The 18,988-nt window shown below is 40.3% G+C and overlaps 1 protein-coding gene across 1 annotated transcript in view; it reads right to left on the reverse strand.

Annotated features, from left to right (window-relative positions):
• The window catches only part of LOC132958274 (adhesion G protein-coupled receptor L3-like), a 220,426-nt gene that overhangs the window by 157,026 nt on the left and 44,412 nt on the right, over window positions 1–18,988 (reverse strand). The window contains exon 3 of the mRNA XM_061031001.1: window positions 3,154–3,379. Coding sequence (XP_060886984.1) covers window positions 3,154–3,208 — 55 coding nt within the window. The 5' untranslated portion in view covers window positions 3,209–3,379. The remainder of the gene's footprint in view (window positions 1–3,153; window positions 3,380–18,988) is intronic.

The following is an 18,988-nucleotide window of genomic DNA, read 5'->3' on the forward strand; positions in this document are numbered from 1 at the left end:
CAATGTTTTTTGTTGCAATAAACACAGCAATAGAAGCCTGGATCGAAGGAAAATTAAGCCCTCAAACTAGAAAAAGTGAATTGCTAATATTATTTTCAGTGTGTGGCTTATTTGCTAAAAATATTTCCTTGATCAAAATGGTTGTCGTAGGGTTTCCACAGGGGCCATATTTATTTAAATTCCCATCTTCTTGAAACCATTCACATCCATCCCCTATGACACTTCCTAATCGGCTGAGGCTGGTTGTCTTGGAGTTCCTGATCATCCAGCCAAAGAGACCATCAACATACGTCTTTGTAATCCTAAATCGAGTGTAAATGTTGTTGGCTTGAATGGTGCTTTGGGAATAAAAGATTTCCAGTGAGAGAACGGTGGAGACAAAAACTGAAAACATGTCTGACAGTGCGGCTATAATGAGAAATTCAGACTGAAGATTCACACGGACAGGTTGAGGGATGCTTACATGCCGTGTGATTGACACATCTGTTGTAGGCAGCACTTTAGACTCAATGCTAATCAAATAAAAGGTCAAGAGGTTAAAACAATGAGGACCAATAACACTGACCGCACAGAACCTATTTACTTTATGGTTCTTTGCCCAGTGATATGCTCGTGTTTGTGTGTGTGTGTGTGGGGCTCCTTACAGTGTTTGGATTTGTTGTTGAGGGTATTTGAGGGCAACTACTAGCTTAGCTGTTACTCTGATTTAATTGTACGCAAGACATAGAATAGGAATTCACATTTTTTTACACAGATTTAGTTTGTACAGTATGGTGCAAACAAGGATAACATTTTTCTTTTACCCGGCTGTGTTAGTGAGCAATCATCAGGTATGTGATGTCAGCACAATACACACACACACAATCTCTCTGTACAGTTAAAATCCCAGCTTGCTCATCAGATACGGAGCTGTGGAGGTTATAGTGAGGAGTGAACATCAGTCCCTCCTGTCAATATATGCGCAGTCTGTACTCGGGTCAGCACAGAAAATATTGTCGGACAAATCTCCCACCCTCACCTCTGAGTAGGAGCTTTTACGACCTGGCAGATTATATGAAAGTTTCAAGGCCCCAATGCAACTGTTTGAAAAACTCACTTGTGCTTAGGTAAACACAAACATTTGAAGAATGTTTCTTGGGGCTGTAGGGTTTGTGCAATATCATCAAAGTGTTCAAAATCTCCCTACAGTTGTTACAGGGTATATATACTGTTGTGCCGTGTTATCCTGCCATATCGTGTCTCATCATATTTGATCATTTTATCAGGAGTTTGGGGAAATAAGCTCCCTTGACACATGGTCTATGGTTCTGTGTTGTAGCAGTGGTCAAAAAGATTTAAGAATAAACCAGTCGTAATGGTTTCTTTAATGTCTTTGTAATAATAATGAAGGGTATTTTGAGGGATTTTTTTAAAGAATAAATACTATGTATGTCTAACCCTGCTGGTTTGATTGATTAAAATAAACATTGTGGTTAAATCGTATCAGTTAATTGTTTTTTTTAATTTTTATTTCTAATTTGTAAATGAAGAGGAGAACTGTTCATGACATCACTGCAGGGTTGAGTTAACTGTTGAGCTTTGCCCATTTTTCCTGCCTTACAGCTGCCCCACATTCACTACTGTATCAACCTTTAGCAGTTGTTAAGTCCCTCTGTCTTCTCGCATCATGGAACATCCCATTTTTTTGTTATCACACAACCAAGAAAACTAAAAAGTTCAGCTAAATAAGTTCCCCAAGGAAATCAGAAGTTAGTTAGACTTGCTGGATAACGTTAGCACTCCATGGGACGCTACTTTCCATTCATGTTAGTCCAATAGCGGATTAGTCAGAGAGGTTCTCAAACTCTGTCTAATCCTTCTCACATTATTAAAGGAAGCCAGTGTTAACTGTCTGTCTCTCATGGCTCCAGTTTTAGTGTTGGCAAATGACCAGACTGTAAAAACTCTGAACAACTGGAAGGTTCAGCCGTCTGTTCTTTGTTTGTTCCGCCATGATGTCAATCAGAAAATGAGGCTACATACAGAATCCCAGTGTCCTGCAGAGAAGAAACAACCAAAAATGATTGCCCCCGGCTGGTTAAATGTCTGAGAAATGACTTTGGAGTTGAAGGGATATAATGAACAACACTGATATCTGACTAAGCGGGTGAACAGCAGCCAGAAAAAAACAGTCACAACCCTAAAGAACACTAATATTAAGACTGTTGATTTAAAGCAAACTGGATATATAGCATACTGCTGTCACCCGTCCTCTTTCTTTTGAGCATTAAGGCAAACTACAGATGCCATAAGTGGGCTTTCATTAGCAATGGATGATGAACCGAGTACAGCATAAAGATATTACAGCACAAAAACAATTCAATTAGCCTCAAATCTCCCATTAATGGTTTTAGCCATGTCAAATTAACATTGTTACGGGCTATTGCCCCCCTCCCAATACTCCCTACATCTAAACCCTGGCTGATTGTTACCAACCAGCCCATCTGCACTCACTCACACACTTCTTACACACACACACACACACACACACACACACAAACCACCACCAAAGAAGTCTCTAATCTGAATTTAAATGACTTCATTTAGCCTCTGAAACAATCCACAGACAGAAAAAGGGAAACTCTGCAAAACCAGAGTGGTTTCCATTTAAGAGAAAAGGAGGGGGAAAAGATAGACTTAGCAACTTAATCTTAAGATCTTAATGCGTGAAATGATAAAAGAGGTCCTTTTTTTTTTTTTCCCCCCTGCTCTTCTTGTTTTACTGAACATGTGTTACAAAGCTGAGGCAGTGTTAATGATTCTTTGTAAGTCATTTCTGTTCATTCCCAACAACAGGAGAGGAAGAGACTGAGACGCAAGAGAGAGAGAGAGAGGGAAGGATCTAAAAATAGGTTTGAAAAAATGCGAAACACACAGGAGTGCAAATAAGAAAAGTGGAGACAAAAGTTTCGGGGAGTATTGAGGAGTGAAAAAAGTGCTAATTAGCGAGAGGAGAAAAGAAGACAAAAAGGCAGAAAAAGACTTTTATAGCTAAAGGATAGAATTCTGTAAGGCTTCAAAACAAATTCAAGAGGTGTGTTTTGGTGCAAACACCCACACATTCACATAGACGCCAACCCAGACAAACACCAGCCCCTAATGAGCTAAACTCACCCAGAGCGGCCGGTGCGAAGAGGCTGGCGAGGACAAGCAGGCGTGCGGTCCACATGGCCTCCTCCTCCTCTTACCGCCCGCTGCTGAAGGTCCCGGTTTAGGTCAGTCTTTAGCTGGCAAATGCCGGAATTGGGGTTCCACCTTTATGGCACGGCTCCCTCCACTGTGCCACGTTCACCACAAGGACACGAGTCCTGCTGCTCAGAACCTGGATGCAGTCCAGAATCTGTCAAAAGAAATGAAAAAATAAAGTTTAGTTAGCTTTAAGAAAACAGTTTGGGTTTTTTTTTCATTTAAGGGGATAAACTGTGTCTTTTTCCAGTAAGACACACACAGCAGATGGATCGACCATGGCTTTAGCATCCTTATGGCGTTGTGGGTTTTCGAGTTGTCATCGACTGACTGGGTGTAAGTTGCTCGATCTCCAGTCAGATCAACTCGTACCGGGTGTGACAGCGTGAAATCCATCATGTATTTTGGGATATTCTGTTGTTTGTTGCTCATCGATGTGTTAACTCCCCCACCTTAACAACAAATCACTCCTACAGAGACGCAAGGAGGGAGCGATGAAGCAACTTTTGGAAAACAAGTTGTGTGTGTGTGTGTGTGTGTGTGTGTGTGTGTGTATTGAGTATGTATGCTCCAGACCTTGTGTGTATTCTAGCGAGGCCTTTTGGTAATTGACATAAGAAGCTCTGCTGTGTTTTTTTCCCCCCCTCTGAGTACGTGACATAACTTCACAATTTGAGATTTTGCACCTGTGAATAATTTTAGAAAAGACTACTTTGCTCGAAAAAGGCTTTGATTCCAAAATGCCAGACAAAAAACGTCGCCTGATCAGATGCACTTTAATCAGCCCAAAGAGACAAAGCTAACTTTGACCTCCACAAATTTCTCTGGAACGCCGTCACATAGCCTTTGAAAGAAATATGGGTGACAAGACAAATGCCCGGAAGTGAAGCTAAAACATCTAGATCACCCCCAGGTGAGTGGCTGTAGTACAGGTTATAAAGCCCATCTCCTCCATATTAACAGATGGGAGATAACTATAAAATCAAAAAAAACAGATCAAACCATTTTTTTCTTGAACACAGTTTCTGTCAGGTTCTTATCATGGAGATTTTTGTCAACGTGTTTTCTGGTGAGCTTAGCCGTTATTAGTTCCTGCAGTGTTTTACAAACAAAGTACATGAGGATGTAACTTGCACTTAAATTAACTTTAAGATTTTGACAATCTTTTTTCAAGCCTTTTCTTTTGGCTTTCATTTAGAGGACAGAGTAGAGTGGATAGAGTCAGAAACAGGGAGCGAGTGGGGGATGACATGCGGTAAATGGCCAAGGGAGGGAATCTGAAATTGCAGCTTCAAGGGCTAATACCTCTGTACATGGGAAGCATGATTTAACCACTGAGCCTTACCATGTTTTTACTCGATTAAATGTGTTTTGGGTGGCGGAAAAGATGAGACACTAATACCGACATATTTCTCTTTCACATACTCTGGCTACCAATGACATCACCAGCACAAGATGTCTGAGCCCACTTATATGTATATTTGGCTTCATAATGTAAAGAGGTGGGGACTCGATGTCCATCTTTATGCACAATGGGACATTACCGCTACACACCAGACACTGAGTGAAGTTATTGCCAAATATTATGAGACAGCATACTTGGATTGTAGAATTGTAAAATGTGATTTAATGGAGTTGGAGTGGATATTCAAACAATGGCACACAAGTTTCAAACTCAAAACTCTGAACTAAAATAAATACACGGGGAGGGGAAAAAGAAGTTAAATGAGGATACATGTATTTTCAATCTATATTCTGATGAGATTATCTCCCATCAAGCCCATATCATGCTATTAAGGTTAAGTCCGCTTTAATGATTAGGCAATCCAAGCCCCTCTATTATCCACTATCAGCCATGATCTGCCGCAGAAATATAATCTCTGCAAAATGATACAAGCCACAGAGTGCACACACACACAATGCCGCCATCCCTCTACACGAGCATTATCCCTTGCACATTAAGCATTCTATGCTGCATTTAATATTGCTGGGAGATAATTCCATTGTGGGATGCTGGGAAATCTGGTTACAAAAGGTCAAAACTAGCACGCTGCATCAAAGGACAAGGCACCAGGGAGGTTGATTGACATTACATTTTAAATACACCTCTTACAGACATCCGTAATGGAGTTATGCTATGACTTCTTTCAGTCTCGAAATCTAGCTCCTAATCGAAAAAAAACCCTTCCATTAGAGTAATCTGATCTTTTGGAGCAATTATTTATAGGTTTAAGAATGGCATGTCCCTGCATAAACAGACCATTTGTGTGATATTAAGAGGTCAAAAGTTGTCTTTCTCATCCGCAAAGTCTTAGGAGAGAGGAGCAAAAAACTAGAAGTCCAACAACTCTTCTGAACCACATCTGCTGTACCGTTGACTTCACTTCTTTTTATACATATACATGATGACAGGGCTTTTAAGACATTAAAATAGCAGTGTGAGAGATTCTTTTTTTGATCAAAGAAAATATCCTTGTGAGTAAACAGCGCTTTTAATAAAACGCCGTGACAGCTGCCGGAGAGCGAAATTAAATATGACATCAAATCAGATAGTGTGACTCCCTTGACAGGAAAAAAAAAACACACATTATTCCTGGAATAATCGCATTCAAATTCACTGTCCAAGCGGCAAATTGGACTTGAAGTTTATATTGTAGGACAACTTCTAAATTGGTGGCAGAGAAAAAAAGAGACAAAAAAAGGGAGGCAGGGGAACGACAACATGTTAAAATATCTGGCTTATTCTGCAGGTTTTTTTGCACCTGAAGAAAATCAAGAGAAAAAAGCACCAAAAGGTAGCAGTTGTTTTTACAGGGAAAGACAATGACAATGTGTGGCTTTCTGTGTGTATTTGTGTGTGTGTGTGTTTGAGTGAGACTCTATGCGCAGTATCTCACAGCACAGCCGATAAAGCAGGGAATACTTGCACAGGTGTTGCTTAGAAATTATCACATAAAATGAAAAACACTTCGCTATCACAGTTGTTAATTTGTTCTCGAAAGACAGAGAGGAAAAAAAAAAAAAAACCTGTGGGCTTAGGTACATGAAGTGCTATCAACCGCCAAAAGAACACATCATAAAATACATATTTATGAGAAGGGCTTGGACCAAGTTCAATGTAAGAAAAATGAGGAGACAAAAAAGACAGAGCAGAAGTCCAGCATTGCCAACTTGTCTTGTATTCCAGAAGGAGCTTTATGATACATTATGGTGCTGACGTTTCAAGGGTACTTGTTCTGAGGGGGATTCTGTATAACTCCCTTAGATAAGCCGGCCAACATTTAGCGGGGCCGAGCGGCGACCGCAGCTTCTGTTCTCTGCCACATCAAGGGGACTTCTTCCTCACCGCCTCGCTGTCTCCTCCTGCGGAACTACTTTTTCTAATCTGCGATGATGTTGTTTTTGTTATTTCAGCGACGGTGCGAGTGCCAACGGGGCCCCAAGATGAAACCTGACAGATTGAATTAATTGACTTTTCTATCTAGTTAAAGCAAAACAGAGACAGGTGATACCACAGTGGTTATCACAGGGGGGGGGATATGTAGTCTCACAGCAATAATCTGACTTGGTGAAAAGACAAATGAGAGGCCAAGAGCGTTAAGGGAAACCAAACAAATGAGCTTGATTTAAGCATCCAGAAATAAGCCTGTACATGACGAAGTTTACATTCATTCATGTGTGATGGAAAATGACAAAAACACTTTTCTGGAAAGGTGTCAAGGATGCTCGTGTTGATATGATTTTGGTGGTAAAAGCTATGAAAGAAGATGTTGACGTGCGACAAAATGCCATCCGCTGCCATGGCATCGATAACACTCCTCAGTCTCCTGTCGTTGGGTGGGAGTCAAATGTGTGATGTTGCAATTAGGCAGTTTGTGTGACTGTGATTTGTCGATGACACAACACCTGAAATAGATCAGTTCTAGCGCGGGCAAGCTAAAAATCTAAATAAATATGTCTCGGTATTAAGTGCGTTACTTTCAATTTCAGTTCATTAAAAACATTTTTTTAAAGCTACAGGTAAACTTTTATGACTGAAAATTGGACCTTGTTTCCTTTTCTGTCTCTGATGTTCAAGTGTCTGCCAGCAGTACAACGCAGTATGCCATTCGTTTTCCATGCTATTTGCACATGCTTTTCATATTTAAATTCACAACTACCAGTTTGCATCGAAGGTCACTGTCACTCTGAGCAGCATGGCAGAACTCTGCTCTATAGCATACAAGCTAATGCAAAGGAACAAAAAGGTTCATTAGGAAACTCTGTGAGTATTGAAAGGCATTATTATTTGTCCTTTCACTTTATAACTGCCTTCAATGAAATGTCAACTACAGTAATTTGCATGAACCTGTAGGCAGCATGATTTTTTTCTTTTTCTTATGAAATGAACTAGTGCAACACTTGGACTATACATTATAGGGTAAGAAGCCTGAGTGAAGTCTCCCATTGTTTACTGAAGGGTCCTTCAGAAGCCTGTTGGTGGCGGTCACCATGCTGGCTCAAGCAGCATTTTTTAAGTATCAAATTGAAAAGACATGTTCTCTTCACACATGTATGCATATTTAAACGGCACCTGAAATATACCTGGATCAATCTGAAAATAGTTTTGAATTAACCAGAAATATCTGCCGCACTTCAGCGCCGTCATCTCTGTTACCCCGAATGTAAAGAAAGCCATCACACAGATGCACATCACTACCTGAGGGGCATTTCTCCATCTGTCGCATCCTGACCTGAGGAAACCAAAGATGATTTCCATTAATCAGGACTCGTTCCATACAATGCTTCTGCAACAAAGTGAAACTTGATCCTGTGTGTGTTATCTGATGGGGGCACGCTAAGTATGATGTTACTAGTCACGCCTGCTTGAAGCCCTCCCACATAACAATATGTAATAAAGTGTGATCGTGTTGCCGGGTTGAGTACCACGTCTTACATTTTCAACTTGTTCCATGTCCAGATGCTTATCACACCAGCACGGAGGACTGGAGGTAATTTTCATGAGACAGACAAGTGTTCATGCAAATGGAGTGTCTCATATATAAAGATGAATATTAATCACGCACGCAGTCTGCATACGGTTTGATTGATGAGCACTCACTCGGAAATCTTAAGAGATGAGCTGAGATGATTATAAGTGAGATGATCCTTTCACTTCCAGAGTTATGAACATTATTTTTTTCCACTTGGTTGAGTTTCCAAACATCACTGATGGCTTAAAAATTGAGCGGTCTTTTTTTTTGTAACATAGAAAAACAGCAGAAATGTCAAAATCATGCTTTTTTTTAATGCGAGTTGAAAGGTGTGACACACTGAAGGTGAATGGAGAGTGCTCTTCTTAAGGCAATGTGAGCATCCCTGGAGCTTGACAAGGCATTCACTCATACAATTGGTTTTCCATGAGGGACCGCAACACAGCTAGCCAGTGACAGGCAGATAATAGCGCTAACTTTAGCCGCCAGAGTCTCTGAATGGCCCTATATGATAGGCTTGTTGAGTGTGACTGATGGCTCAGGTTAAATAATGGGACCCTCCCTCCTCCTTTCTGTGCGCACAAAGGCATTGCAACCCCTCCTGTCACACAAAACACCAAGTAACTAGAAAACAATAGAAACACAATCCATTAGGAGGAAATTACCTGGCAAACAATAAAAAAACAGGCTGAAAACAAATAGAACAAATATTTAACAGTACACATGCCTACAATTGGGATGGGTTACATTTATACAAAGTGGAGAAACATAAGCACAAAGGCCTCAGTGGACACAGAGCTGAGGTGAATAAATGCAGATAGATGCATCGTTTAAAGGCAGGAAATGTGCGCCTTGAGACAGTTCTCCATTATAAAGCAAAGCTCAGACACTATCCATTTTCCACGTCTTCCTTCATCCTATCTTCTTTCTCTCTAGACATATCTCTCCTTCTGCAGCTCAAATGGCTGCCAGACAAAAGAAGAAGGAGAGGAAGAGGCGGGGTAATAGGCAGGAGAGGAAAGAGAGAGTGATGGACTTTCAAGAATTGGGGAATGGAGGAATGTTAAAGAATAAAAGATGGAGGATAAGCGAGAGGGAGGACCGATATAGATAAATATAGAGCGAGATGGATGAACTGTACACAAAGGCAAATAGAAAAATTGAGGACAAAAGACAAGGACTGAGATATAAAGGAAACGTATATTAGCTGATATTTGAAGGTCATTTATTGCAGTGTGAGGGAGTCCAATGTACAGCCTTCACTTCAGCTTTTGACGCCATAGGGACTCAGGTGGGCAGGTTACCATGACAACATTACCTGTTAGCCATTAATCACCTTCCAGAAGCAATTGGCATGCTGTGCCCACAAACACCGAGAGCCATTATTTGGCCAGGCTTCATTTTGGATGTGAGCTAAAATGTGACACATTATACAAACGCCGGGGGACTAAAATGGATTGTGCTCCCAATACTCCCGATATTCACTATTATATAACATAGAAGAAGATATATAGATTCAACACGCTGTGACCTCAAAGGTATATCCCTTGCAGTGTATAGATTTCTCTTTAGACAGCTGTATCAATATATCGCCAATGTATTGTGCTGACGTGCAATTTTCAATGATACAAGATGACAGTATTGGCAAGGTTATGGGTATGATAGATGTGTTGTAGAAAATATGACCTCATCTATGGTGCCAAAGGCTTCACATGATTTTTTAGCATTGTCAGAGGCATAGCAATAAGAAAGGCAATGCTGTTCAATACAGACTGTAAGATTCTAAAAAACTACCCAACAATAAATAGGTACACCCATTCATGTTTTATTCAAGATGAATTGTAGTGGTGAAAAATTCAAATATACCCAGCTGTAATTTTGTTTGGATCTTTAACAAGTTGAAGTGAGCATACTAACAAAAAAAACTTTGACTGAACAAGCTAAGCATTACACCTGCTTACAAAAAGCCTGTTAGTAGTGTTTCTGTAAGCTAGTTAGCATACCGAGTCTATACTGTATACTTAACTTCTGTAAGCTAGTTAGCATACCCAGTCTATATACTTAACTTAGATGGCGAATGTGAAACATTAGAACTGCTTAAAATAGGCAAAGTAGACATGCAATTTTTATTGTGTTAACTCTGCATGCTTAACTTAGGCAGTGAAGATGGTAAACAGACCCGTGTGAAAAGGGTGTGATAACATTGTATTGTTAGCATGCTAAACTTAGATGGAGAATGTGGTGAACATATCTGCTAGAGAGAAGCATGTTAGTGTTGTCTTTTTGAGCATGTGAGCATGTTAGCATACTGATAATGCTTGCCAACTTAGATGGTGAATGTAGTAAAAGACCTATTAAATATTAGCATGTTAGTAATGTCATTGATTTAAGCTTAAATATTCTGTTTGCTCAACTTAGATGCTGAATGTGGTAAGATTACTTTCATTAATAAACATGTAGGTCATTAAGAATGCATATAATATTTGCTAATGCAAACTTCTATCATTAGATTTGTATTCAAACTTATTGAAGAAAAGTTTGATTTTAGCACGTGTTAAGTGTGCATGTCAGTTATCTGATTTCATTTGCAAATACTGTTGAACACGGTAAACACACTTGTTTAAAATAAGCACATCACTATATCATCGTTAGCAAGACAGCATTCTGATTTTAGCCCCAGCTATAAACTTAAAGAGCAGCTATTGTAGTATTGGCTATAAACTTTGACGAGGCTTATCTGAATGCGCTAATAAACACCTGGTTCTTATTGAGGAAAAACATGAATGGCTGTCCATCTATAGCAAACCTCTTTTTGTTTTCAATATGGGCAGCATAGAGAACGCTTGTTAACCATATAAAGCACTTTTTTTCCCAACAGCATACAGAGAAGCACAGCACAAGGCACACCCTTTCACACGTGAAACAAAGCTCAACCAGGCCATTTTTCTCAGTTCTGCAATGTTTGGAGGGCATCTGCTCCATTTATTTTCTTTTTATTTGTATGTGACTTTTCAGGTCCCAATTTCCCTTCATTTTGTATTCCCCCTAACTGCATTTGCATAATTTTCCAATAGACACTTCATTCCCTGCCAGATTTCAGAAGAGAGGGAAAAAAAAACCTACTTACACACACACACTCACAAACAACAGCAGCAATTTTAGCTCAGCCCCTGAATCAGGGGTACAGCAAATTCCAATGTCAATAACACTGATCCCAATGGCGCATGCATTTCAATATCATTATCTGATGCTGAGCCAAGTGCACAGAATATAATGAAATCTTAAAACATGAATTGCATATCATCCCTGGCGAGGCAAATGCAATGCACAATAGTAGGCTACATTATGTATCTTGCTGCATGCACTCAATACAGACTTGATTACGATGTTAATTCTGCCTTCCATCTGGTCCTGCATGTCTGTGTTCGTGCTTTTTGACCGCAAATTGCTATCGTGTGTCTAGGTGGCATAATGATTGTAGCGAGCGTTAGCGATGGCAAGAATATGTTGTAAACGGTCTGGAAATGAGAGCTATGACTGTGTCACGAGCAACCACAATGGTCACGACCACAGGGAATTCAAATGGGTTCCACCTGGACTCTACTCATAGCTCAATTAGAGGGAGAGGAAGGGGGGAGAAAGAGAGAAGAAACCAGGGAAATCCAGCGGTTGGAACAGGCGGCAGGTGTGTGTAGATATGCTTATGAATACATGCTCAATCTCGGCATAGAAATGACAAACAGAAAAGAGATTCTGAACAAGTTTTTCTTCAATCCTGTTTTAAATTACAGAAAGAATAGCCCCATTGAGATCATATTGTCCGAAATGACCAACCATTTCAGTTACGTCTTGTCACATCTTGTAAGCAAAGTAGTGATGGTATTCGTTTTGAACAGGGTGGGAAGTTTAGTTGCCAACTATTGACAGGCCCTCTTCATTAAAGCGTTGACATTTCAGCCAACACACCTTTTGAACGAACCTGCACTGTCTGTTATTGTGTGGAAAGTACTGGTCCTGGCAATATTCCTCAATCTGCAAATATCAATATGAAAGTGTGACCAAATAATCAATGCAATATGTTGTGTTGCGAGACAGTATTGATTCACCAGTGACATTGCTGGAATACATTCTTTTATGACCATTTTTATTTGTCCATTCTTTTACTTAATATGTTTTCTTGTGAAAATAAAAGGATTGCTGTAAAAGTAAAGCAAACATTGTGTAAGAATAACAGTTTTAGAAATGACTGTCCTACATATAATCTTGTGAATTCCTGCAGCTGTTCCACGTTTATTTCATATCAGCTGTATTGTTGGTATATGTGTTTTGTACTGAGGGTTGAACTTTGACCCAAACTTTTAATGTGGCTTCTAATTTCAAGATTATGTCACATCAGTGTGCTGCAACTCTGATTTCATTCAGAGGGTTTGGTTAGGGTTGTTTTCTAGTCTTCTACAATCTGAAAGACAGTAAATCAGTCCAACTGGAAAAAAAGTTTGTTTAGAAAGTATAGAAAGTAAGTATCAGGAAAATGTTGGAAAAAAAAAAACATGAGGCAAACAATTCACCCAACAAGTATTTGTCAACCACAATAATCCCTCTCCTTGTTGAATCACCAATGTTAGTCCCCTAGTGTTTTAAGGTAAATAATCATCCAAACATAGCTGACCCAAGGGTCAACAGTCACGGTGTTGGCTTTGTTGGCTCCTTTTGTGTTGTCTAACCACTTTTAGAAAGCACTGGCTGAAATATGAGAGAGCTTCACTTGTGAAGACCTCAGTGACCCTGCTTTCGGAGTGATCGATTAGCGGGCAAGAATAAACTTGTGAAGGCCCTGCTAGAACCCAGGAGCACTGACTTTCTTTTTAACTCAAAATTGAAAAGTTCAGAAAAAGCGAAAGAATGTGGACAACACTTCAAGGTGTTCAGAGGAATACAATTGAAAGCACTCTTATAATAAAACTGTTTTTGTTGTATGCTTTTTTTTTTTTAAACACTTCAGAACAAACACAGTCAGCCAACGCAGACCTGAGTGAAAAGAAACAGCCCAGAGTACACTGGCAACAGCTGCCAGCCAAGCCAAGATGGTATGAACCATTTCCGAATCATTATGGATCAGGTTGCCCTGTGAAGCCCTGAAACTTGCCAACTGCTCTTCCTGTCTTTCTTGAGTCTGACTTGTACAAAACATGCTCACAGATAATCATCTATAATTGGGTATTTCTTTTTTTTTTTTTCCATGGCATGGAGAAGAGCTGCCTGCTAGTAGAATATGTTAGAAGTCTGGAGAGCTGAGAGGCTTTGGGGTCCTTCAATCCTCACTCAGGGTAGCCTAGAATGGAGTTTGATGAAAGTGTGATTGGTCTGGGCAAACTTCCTCATGGGGTATGTCTCCGGACAAAGAGAGCAATTCTCTTCTCTCTTGTCAAGGCAAGTGCTCTAAGGTCTGACAAATCACGGCTGGTCTCTGGATGCCTGATCTTACCTCCAGTTCTGAAACTTGATGAGAAAGCTGGGGCCTTGAGGTTAAAATCAACCTCAATCTAAATGTCGACTGACTCTCAAGTAAGCTTTTTCTTCATCTTGATGTGCTTTTTTCCTTGCATCCCATGCAGTACACCACTTTCCCTAACACAAAGGAAAAACTTAGGCATGGGCTTTGCAGCAGCATTGCATAAACCATGATTTCAATTAGTGCAGTTGTTGTAATAGACTCAGCAGCAGCGACTCTCATGCTGAGCAATTTACTGAGGGAAAAAAAATGCCATTTAGGGTGTACTGGTCTATTTCACTGGATGCTGACTAATTCTAATTAAGTCATTAAAGACTTAGTCGAAGTACAACTGTGAAAACACACTGGAACTCTGTTCGGAGACAACAGAGCGAGAATCGTGTTGATTTTTATGTTTTTGTATTGTTTTTATCTTGGATGTTTCACAAACATGAACGGTCAGTAAGTCTTGTACACCCAATGTGGAGGCACTCTGTGACCTGTGTGTGCTTATGTGTTTTAATGTACTTAGACACATTTCAGGGAGAGGCGTGAAACACACACACACACAAAATCCACTGACTGACCTTGCCCTCTTGGCCGAGTGGCAGAATGTGTTTGGGTTGGACTCGGCAGGCGACCTTTTCTAAATCTAAATGCGGCGGTCCTCTCAGGGTGAGGCAGCCACATCACGGCCGGGGGATAGTGAGCGAATGTCAGTGTACAGGAACAGACCGTAAACCACAGCTTTTACAGGGCCCCGATTGGGCCTTACACACATATTGGACAGTTACAGGCTGCTACATTGGACAGTCTGTTTAAGAAAAAGCATTACAAACACACAATATGGATTCAAATAAGGGGTTTGGATGGATGGACCTGGAAGGCCTAACAATTGCAGTGTGATTGGACTGGAAAGCATAATAATAGGGTTTGCACCCAGATCCTCTGTAGAAAATGCAATATTGTGTGTTTGTTGGCAGCGCCGATATATTGTGGAGAACAGAGCAAGTGCATAAACACCGTCCTCTTCTATGACAAATACTCTTACACAGTTGCTCCTTTGCATTCCTAACCTCCTGCTCTTCCTGTTTCTTCCTCCTCGGCAGCACTAAAATGCTTAAATTGACAAAACACAGAATCGTCGCGACTTGTGACACAGTTCCAAGTCCTAATTGTACCCTGGTGTGATGTTTTTCTTTGCCACTTACGCCATGGCCACAAACACAATTCTGCCCCTCTACAGAGCAGATGAAAGCGAGGTCAGTAATTGCTTTTGACTTTGCAGAGTACTACACCCCCAAATAAGTGGAAGTTTCGCGGACCCACTCGGAGCGCTGTCAGTTTTTAAATGAGATTGCCTCCTGTTTATGCAGACGGGAAAACAGGAATCTCGTTTTGGTGGCATGGGCCTTTTCCCAATCAATAACAAGCGTATCAATGCTGGGAGATCTACAAAGCAACATGTATTTAATTTGGCCAAAAAGATTGGCAAGTAAGAGTAGTGAAGTCATCCAGTTAGGTTTTTATGCCAAACTCAGTTATTTACTAAACTCAATTAACAATGTGTACAATGTCTCTGCATACGAATTAAATGAATGGGTACATTTATTTATTATGAACTAGTGCTATGACTCTAGGAATGGCAATACGGGTTGGTCTCAATGTCTATCATTAAGCGCCAAATCACAAGCAAATCCACCTTATCAATTCTATTTTCCAAGAAGATTACATTAAATAGCTCAAGAACCATTGTATGGCTTGGAAGATAATTTCCTTTAGAGTATCATGTTCCCCAGTGATAACACTTTAATTATCCACACAAGTTTATTTTTTTTTTCGAGCTATGTCCTCAGATCAACATTTCTTATTATACCAGTAATGTTAGCATTACAGAAAAAAAAAGCAGAGCCAGAGAAACTCTCATGGAGCATTAATTATCGTGCTAGCATTATCATTACTAGCATCCCAGTATGTAGATGTTAGCTCTTGCTGTTAGTGCCACTATGCCTTAAAAAAACCCTCACAGCTGTAACCATGAATCTAGACTCGTCTTATTTAAGCAAGAGTGACAACTCTGACGCTTTGAAAGTCTGCTACAATGCCCATCTACGTTCCAATTTTTTATTCATTGAGAAAATCTCAGAGATGTGTACTTACTCAAGCGTCACTGTCAAATCATTTCAACACAGATGCCAATCTCACAGTGGCCTTTTCTTTTTTTTTTTTTGTTGCGTCCCTGATGATCCTGTTTGATCCAAAACCTCACACCACCTCAGACAGAACAACGTTGACTCATATCTGGGGAGTCCTGTAAGGCACTTTTTTATCACAAACTTATATCTGGATGCCCAAATCTCAAGTGAACAGGACTTTCCACCCCACAGTCCTTTCTCTTTAGATTTCTCTTATTTCATTTTTATTCCAGTCCAACAGTGAAATGTTTTCAAGCTGCACAACAGGCCATCAGGAGTGTGTAGGGGACCTTTAAAGCAAACTCTGAAACTCTATCCTTCCCACAAGCCCTTTACAAACCAACCCCACCGTGGGCCCCCCATTTGAAGCCGGCAAGGGAGAGCAGAATTCTGTTTTCTATATCATGAGTCCATTTCAATGCTCTTCTTTGACTTGGAAACAAAGCAAAGTGGGGTCTCTGGGACCACAAATCTGGCATGCAATCCCTGGACCAGTTGGTGACGGCACGGGGGGGAGTCTGGTGTAGGGGGAGGGGAGGACTCTTGCTCTGACAGACATCCAGCACACACAGCTGATGCCTCAGGCTGGCAAGTCTAATATCATCATCTGTGTGAAACAGTACTGGTGGATCTAATATTTATTACTCAATATGTCCCTGGGGAAGGGTGATAATATCGCAGCAGCAGCCAACACCTCTATGCTCATGTGAGGAAAGCATCAGCATGGATATAGTTCGGCAACTCTTGGCAATGCTGGGCATGCAAGCTGAGTAATGAGAAGAATGCCTCACTTCTAGGATAATTATGGTTGTCTCTGATTAACAGATGACTTAGAACTCCCAGTAGAGAGGCTGCTTTCCTTTTTTAAAAAAATCTGTTACCATCTTGAGTTTGAGAGGTTTCATCAAAGTTGATAGTGGCATCCAAAAGCTGAGATTGAAAAATGAGAAATGTGATCCAGCCAATTTGGGAGACTGAAATTCATTCGTGTGGCAGATCTAACTCACATAAATTTAAACACTTAAACGGTGTAGACTTGTCTGGGACCGTACATATATCACAGGGCCTATTTTACTCGAGAGGTTTCCTTCAGTGCAGTTTTGTATAACTCATTGCAAACGTGACCATTTAAGGGTCTTTAAAACATTGGGAGCCAGGAAAAAAAAGAAACGCAGCTCCAAGCCTTGGTGTCGTCTTTAATTTCAAAATGAATCATTTCTCTATTAAGGGCAAAACATTAAGAAGACTTTAAAGAAAATGTAAGAGGATATTCTAATTTATTTCTTACTGTTAACTTATCCCATTGGCAATATCTCACAAAGAAGTGCATTCTACTTAAACTGAACCATTATACATCGAATTTATCTCTTCCATCATTCTGCACTTCTTTGTGAACTATGAAATGCTTGTCAACGTGTCTAATAGATGGACTATAGGTGACATGTTCCTTCATTAAGATGTATATGAGCATAATGGTTTACTTTGAATCCCAAATTACCCCATCCTAATGCTGCAAATACTCTCTAATGCACCAGATGTGTATTAATCTGCAGCTGAAGATAATCCTGAACAAATACACTATTTACTCCCACTTGAGCAACATTTGCAGAAACTAAGCGTTTAAAATGTAGGTCTTTAGCAGGAGAAATTAGACTTAAGGCTGAGTGTGACGGACAGAAAGACAAGCTAACACCAACGATGGTTCTTCTCATGGCATTGGTTGACGATGAGAAAACAGGCGTACATATAATGCTAGCCTTGTCCCTTTACAAAACCTGGTTATTGTTGGCCTTGCTGTAACCTGATATCTTAAACATAATGCAGCCAGGAAACTTGGTTTTCCGAAATCAGCGTAAGGGATTAAGAGAAACCTTGTTCTCAGAGCAAGATGGAACAATATAAGTTCCAATAAGTCATACATTTTTTTAATTTAAACAATCAAATCCAAGGTTTCACTGTTGGACTTTGTTTAAGTCAGGCACAGTCAGACAATAATGAAAACCTGTCAATGTTTTCCCAATGTAAACGCTCAAAAAGAACTATCTGAAACCTCAGCCATAACTTCAATCAATACTACCCTGCAGTACATATTGGCTTCCTCAATTCAAGTGCAATGGGTGCTTGTAGTCAGAACTTTTTGGGTGATCATTATAGGAAACATGTCTCTGATTTCCTTCCTCCATGCCTGGTTTCCCTTCATAACCTGGACTTCTAAATGCATGTAAACATAGTGAGTGGGACCGTGAGATGAGTTTCCCCTCTGGTTCAGCTCTGATGGAATCTCCTCGCACAACATACCCCGACGCCTGAATTTTTTAACAGCCCTATCTATGAGAATCATGCCATTCATGCTTTTGACACATCACAGCCTCTGAGGTGATTGATGATGGCAACATGTACTGCTCTGCTCTGCTTCTTTTTTTTTTTCCTGTTGTCTCAACTGTGCAGAGAAAAAAAAAAAAGCCCACAAGCGTGAATTGCAATCATTTCTGCTCCAATCGCTGCAGCTTTATCTGCATATAGGCTGCATCTGCTTTGACCTCCCATAATGCCTCCGGAGCTGATTCAGATGTCAGCCAAAACACATTCCAAGTGTGCGTGTATGTGTGTGTGTGTGTATATATTCTGGCAAGCATTGTGTTTTAAGCATAATGCCAACATTACAATAGATTCCTCTGAATCATCATGAGGGAAAATAAGGTTCACAGAGGCTAATGCACAAGGAAGGAATGAAGATAATGTAACAACTCTCAAATAAAAATAATACAATAAAGCAAATGTAATGTCAGAGGAGAATGTCAAAGGGTATGCACATTTTACAGTGAAAGCTTGATTCAGACCACAGCAACACTTGGGTTTATTCTTATAATCTCAATGTTACAGCCCTCTCTAAATGATTTTCTAGAACTGCTTTTAATTACCACATGGTTTTAGTTTGGCTGCTCTGAACACGCTTCCCCCCCCCCCCCCCCACTCCTCCCACAGCTTTTCCAGCAGATATTCAGTCAAACCCAGGGACCTGTCATCAGAACGGAAAAGGCACATGTTAAGTGGAGTGACACGGAGAAATGTCCCATGTTCGGTCCGACTCTGCAAATCATTAT

This window comes from Labrus mixtus, chromosome 23 (genome assembly GCF_963584025.1).
Source record: "Labrus mixtus chromosome 23, fLabMix1.1, whole genome shotgun sequence".
Classification (NCBI taxonomy): Eukaryota; Metazoa; Chordata; class Actinopteri; order Labriformes; family Labridae; genus Labrus; species Labrus mixtus.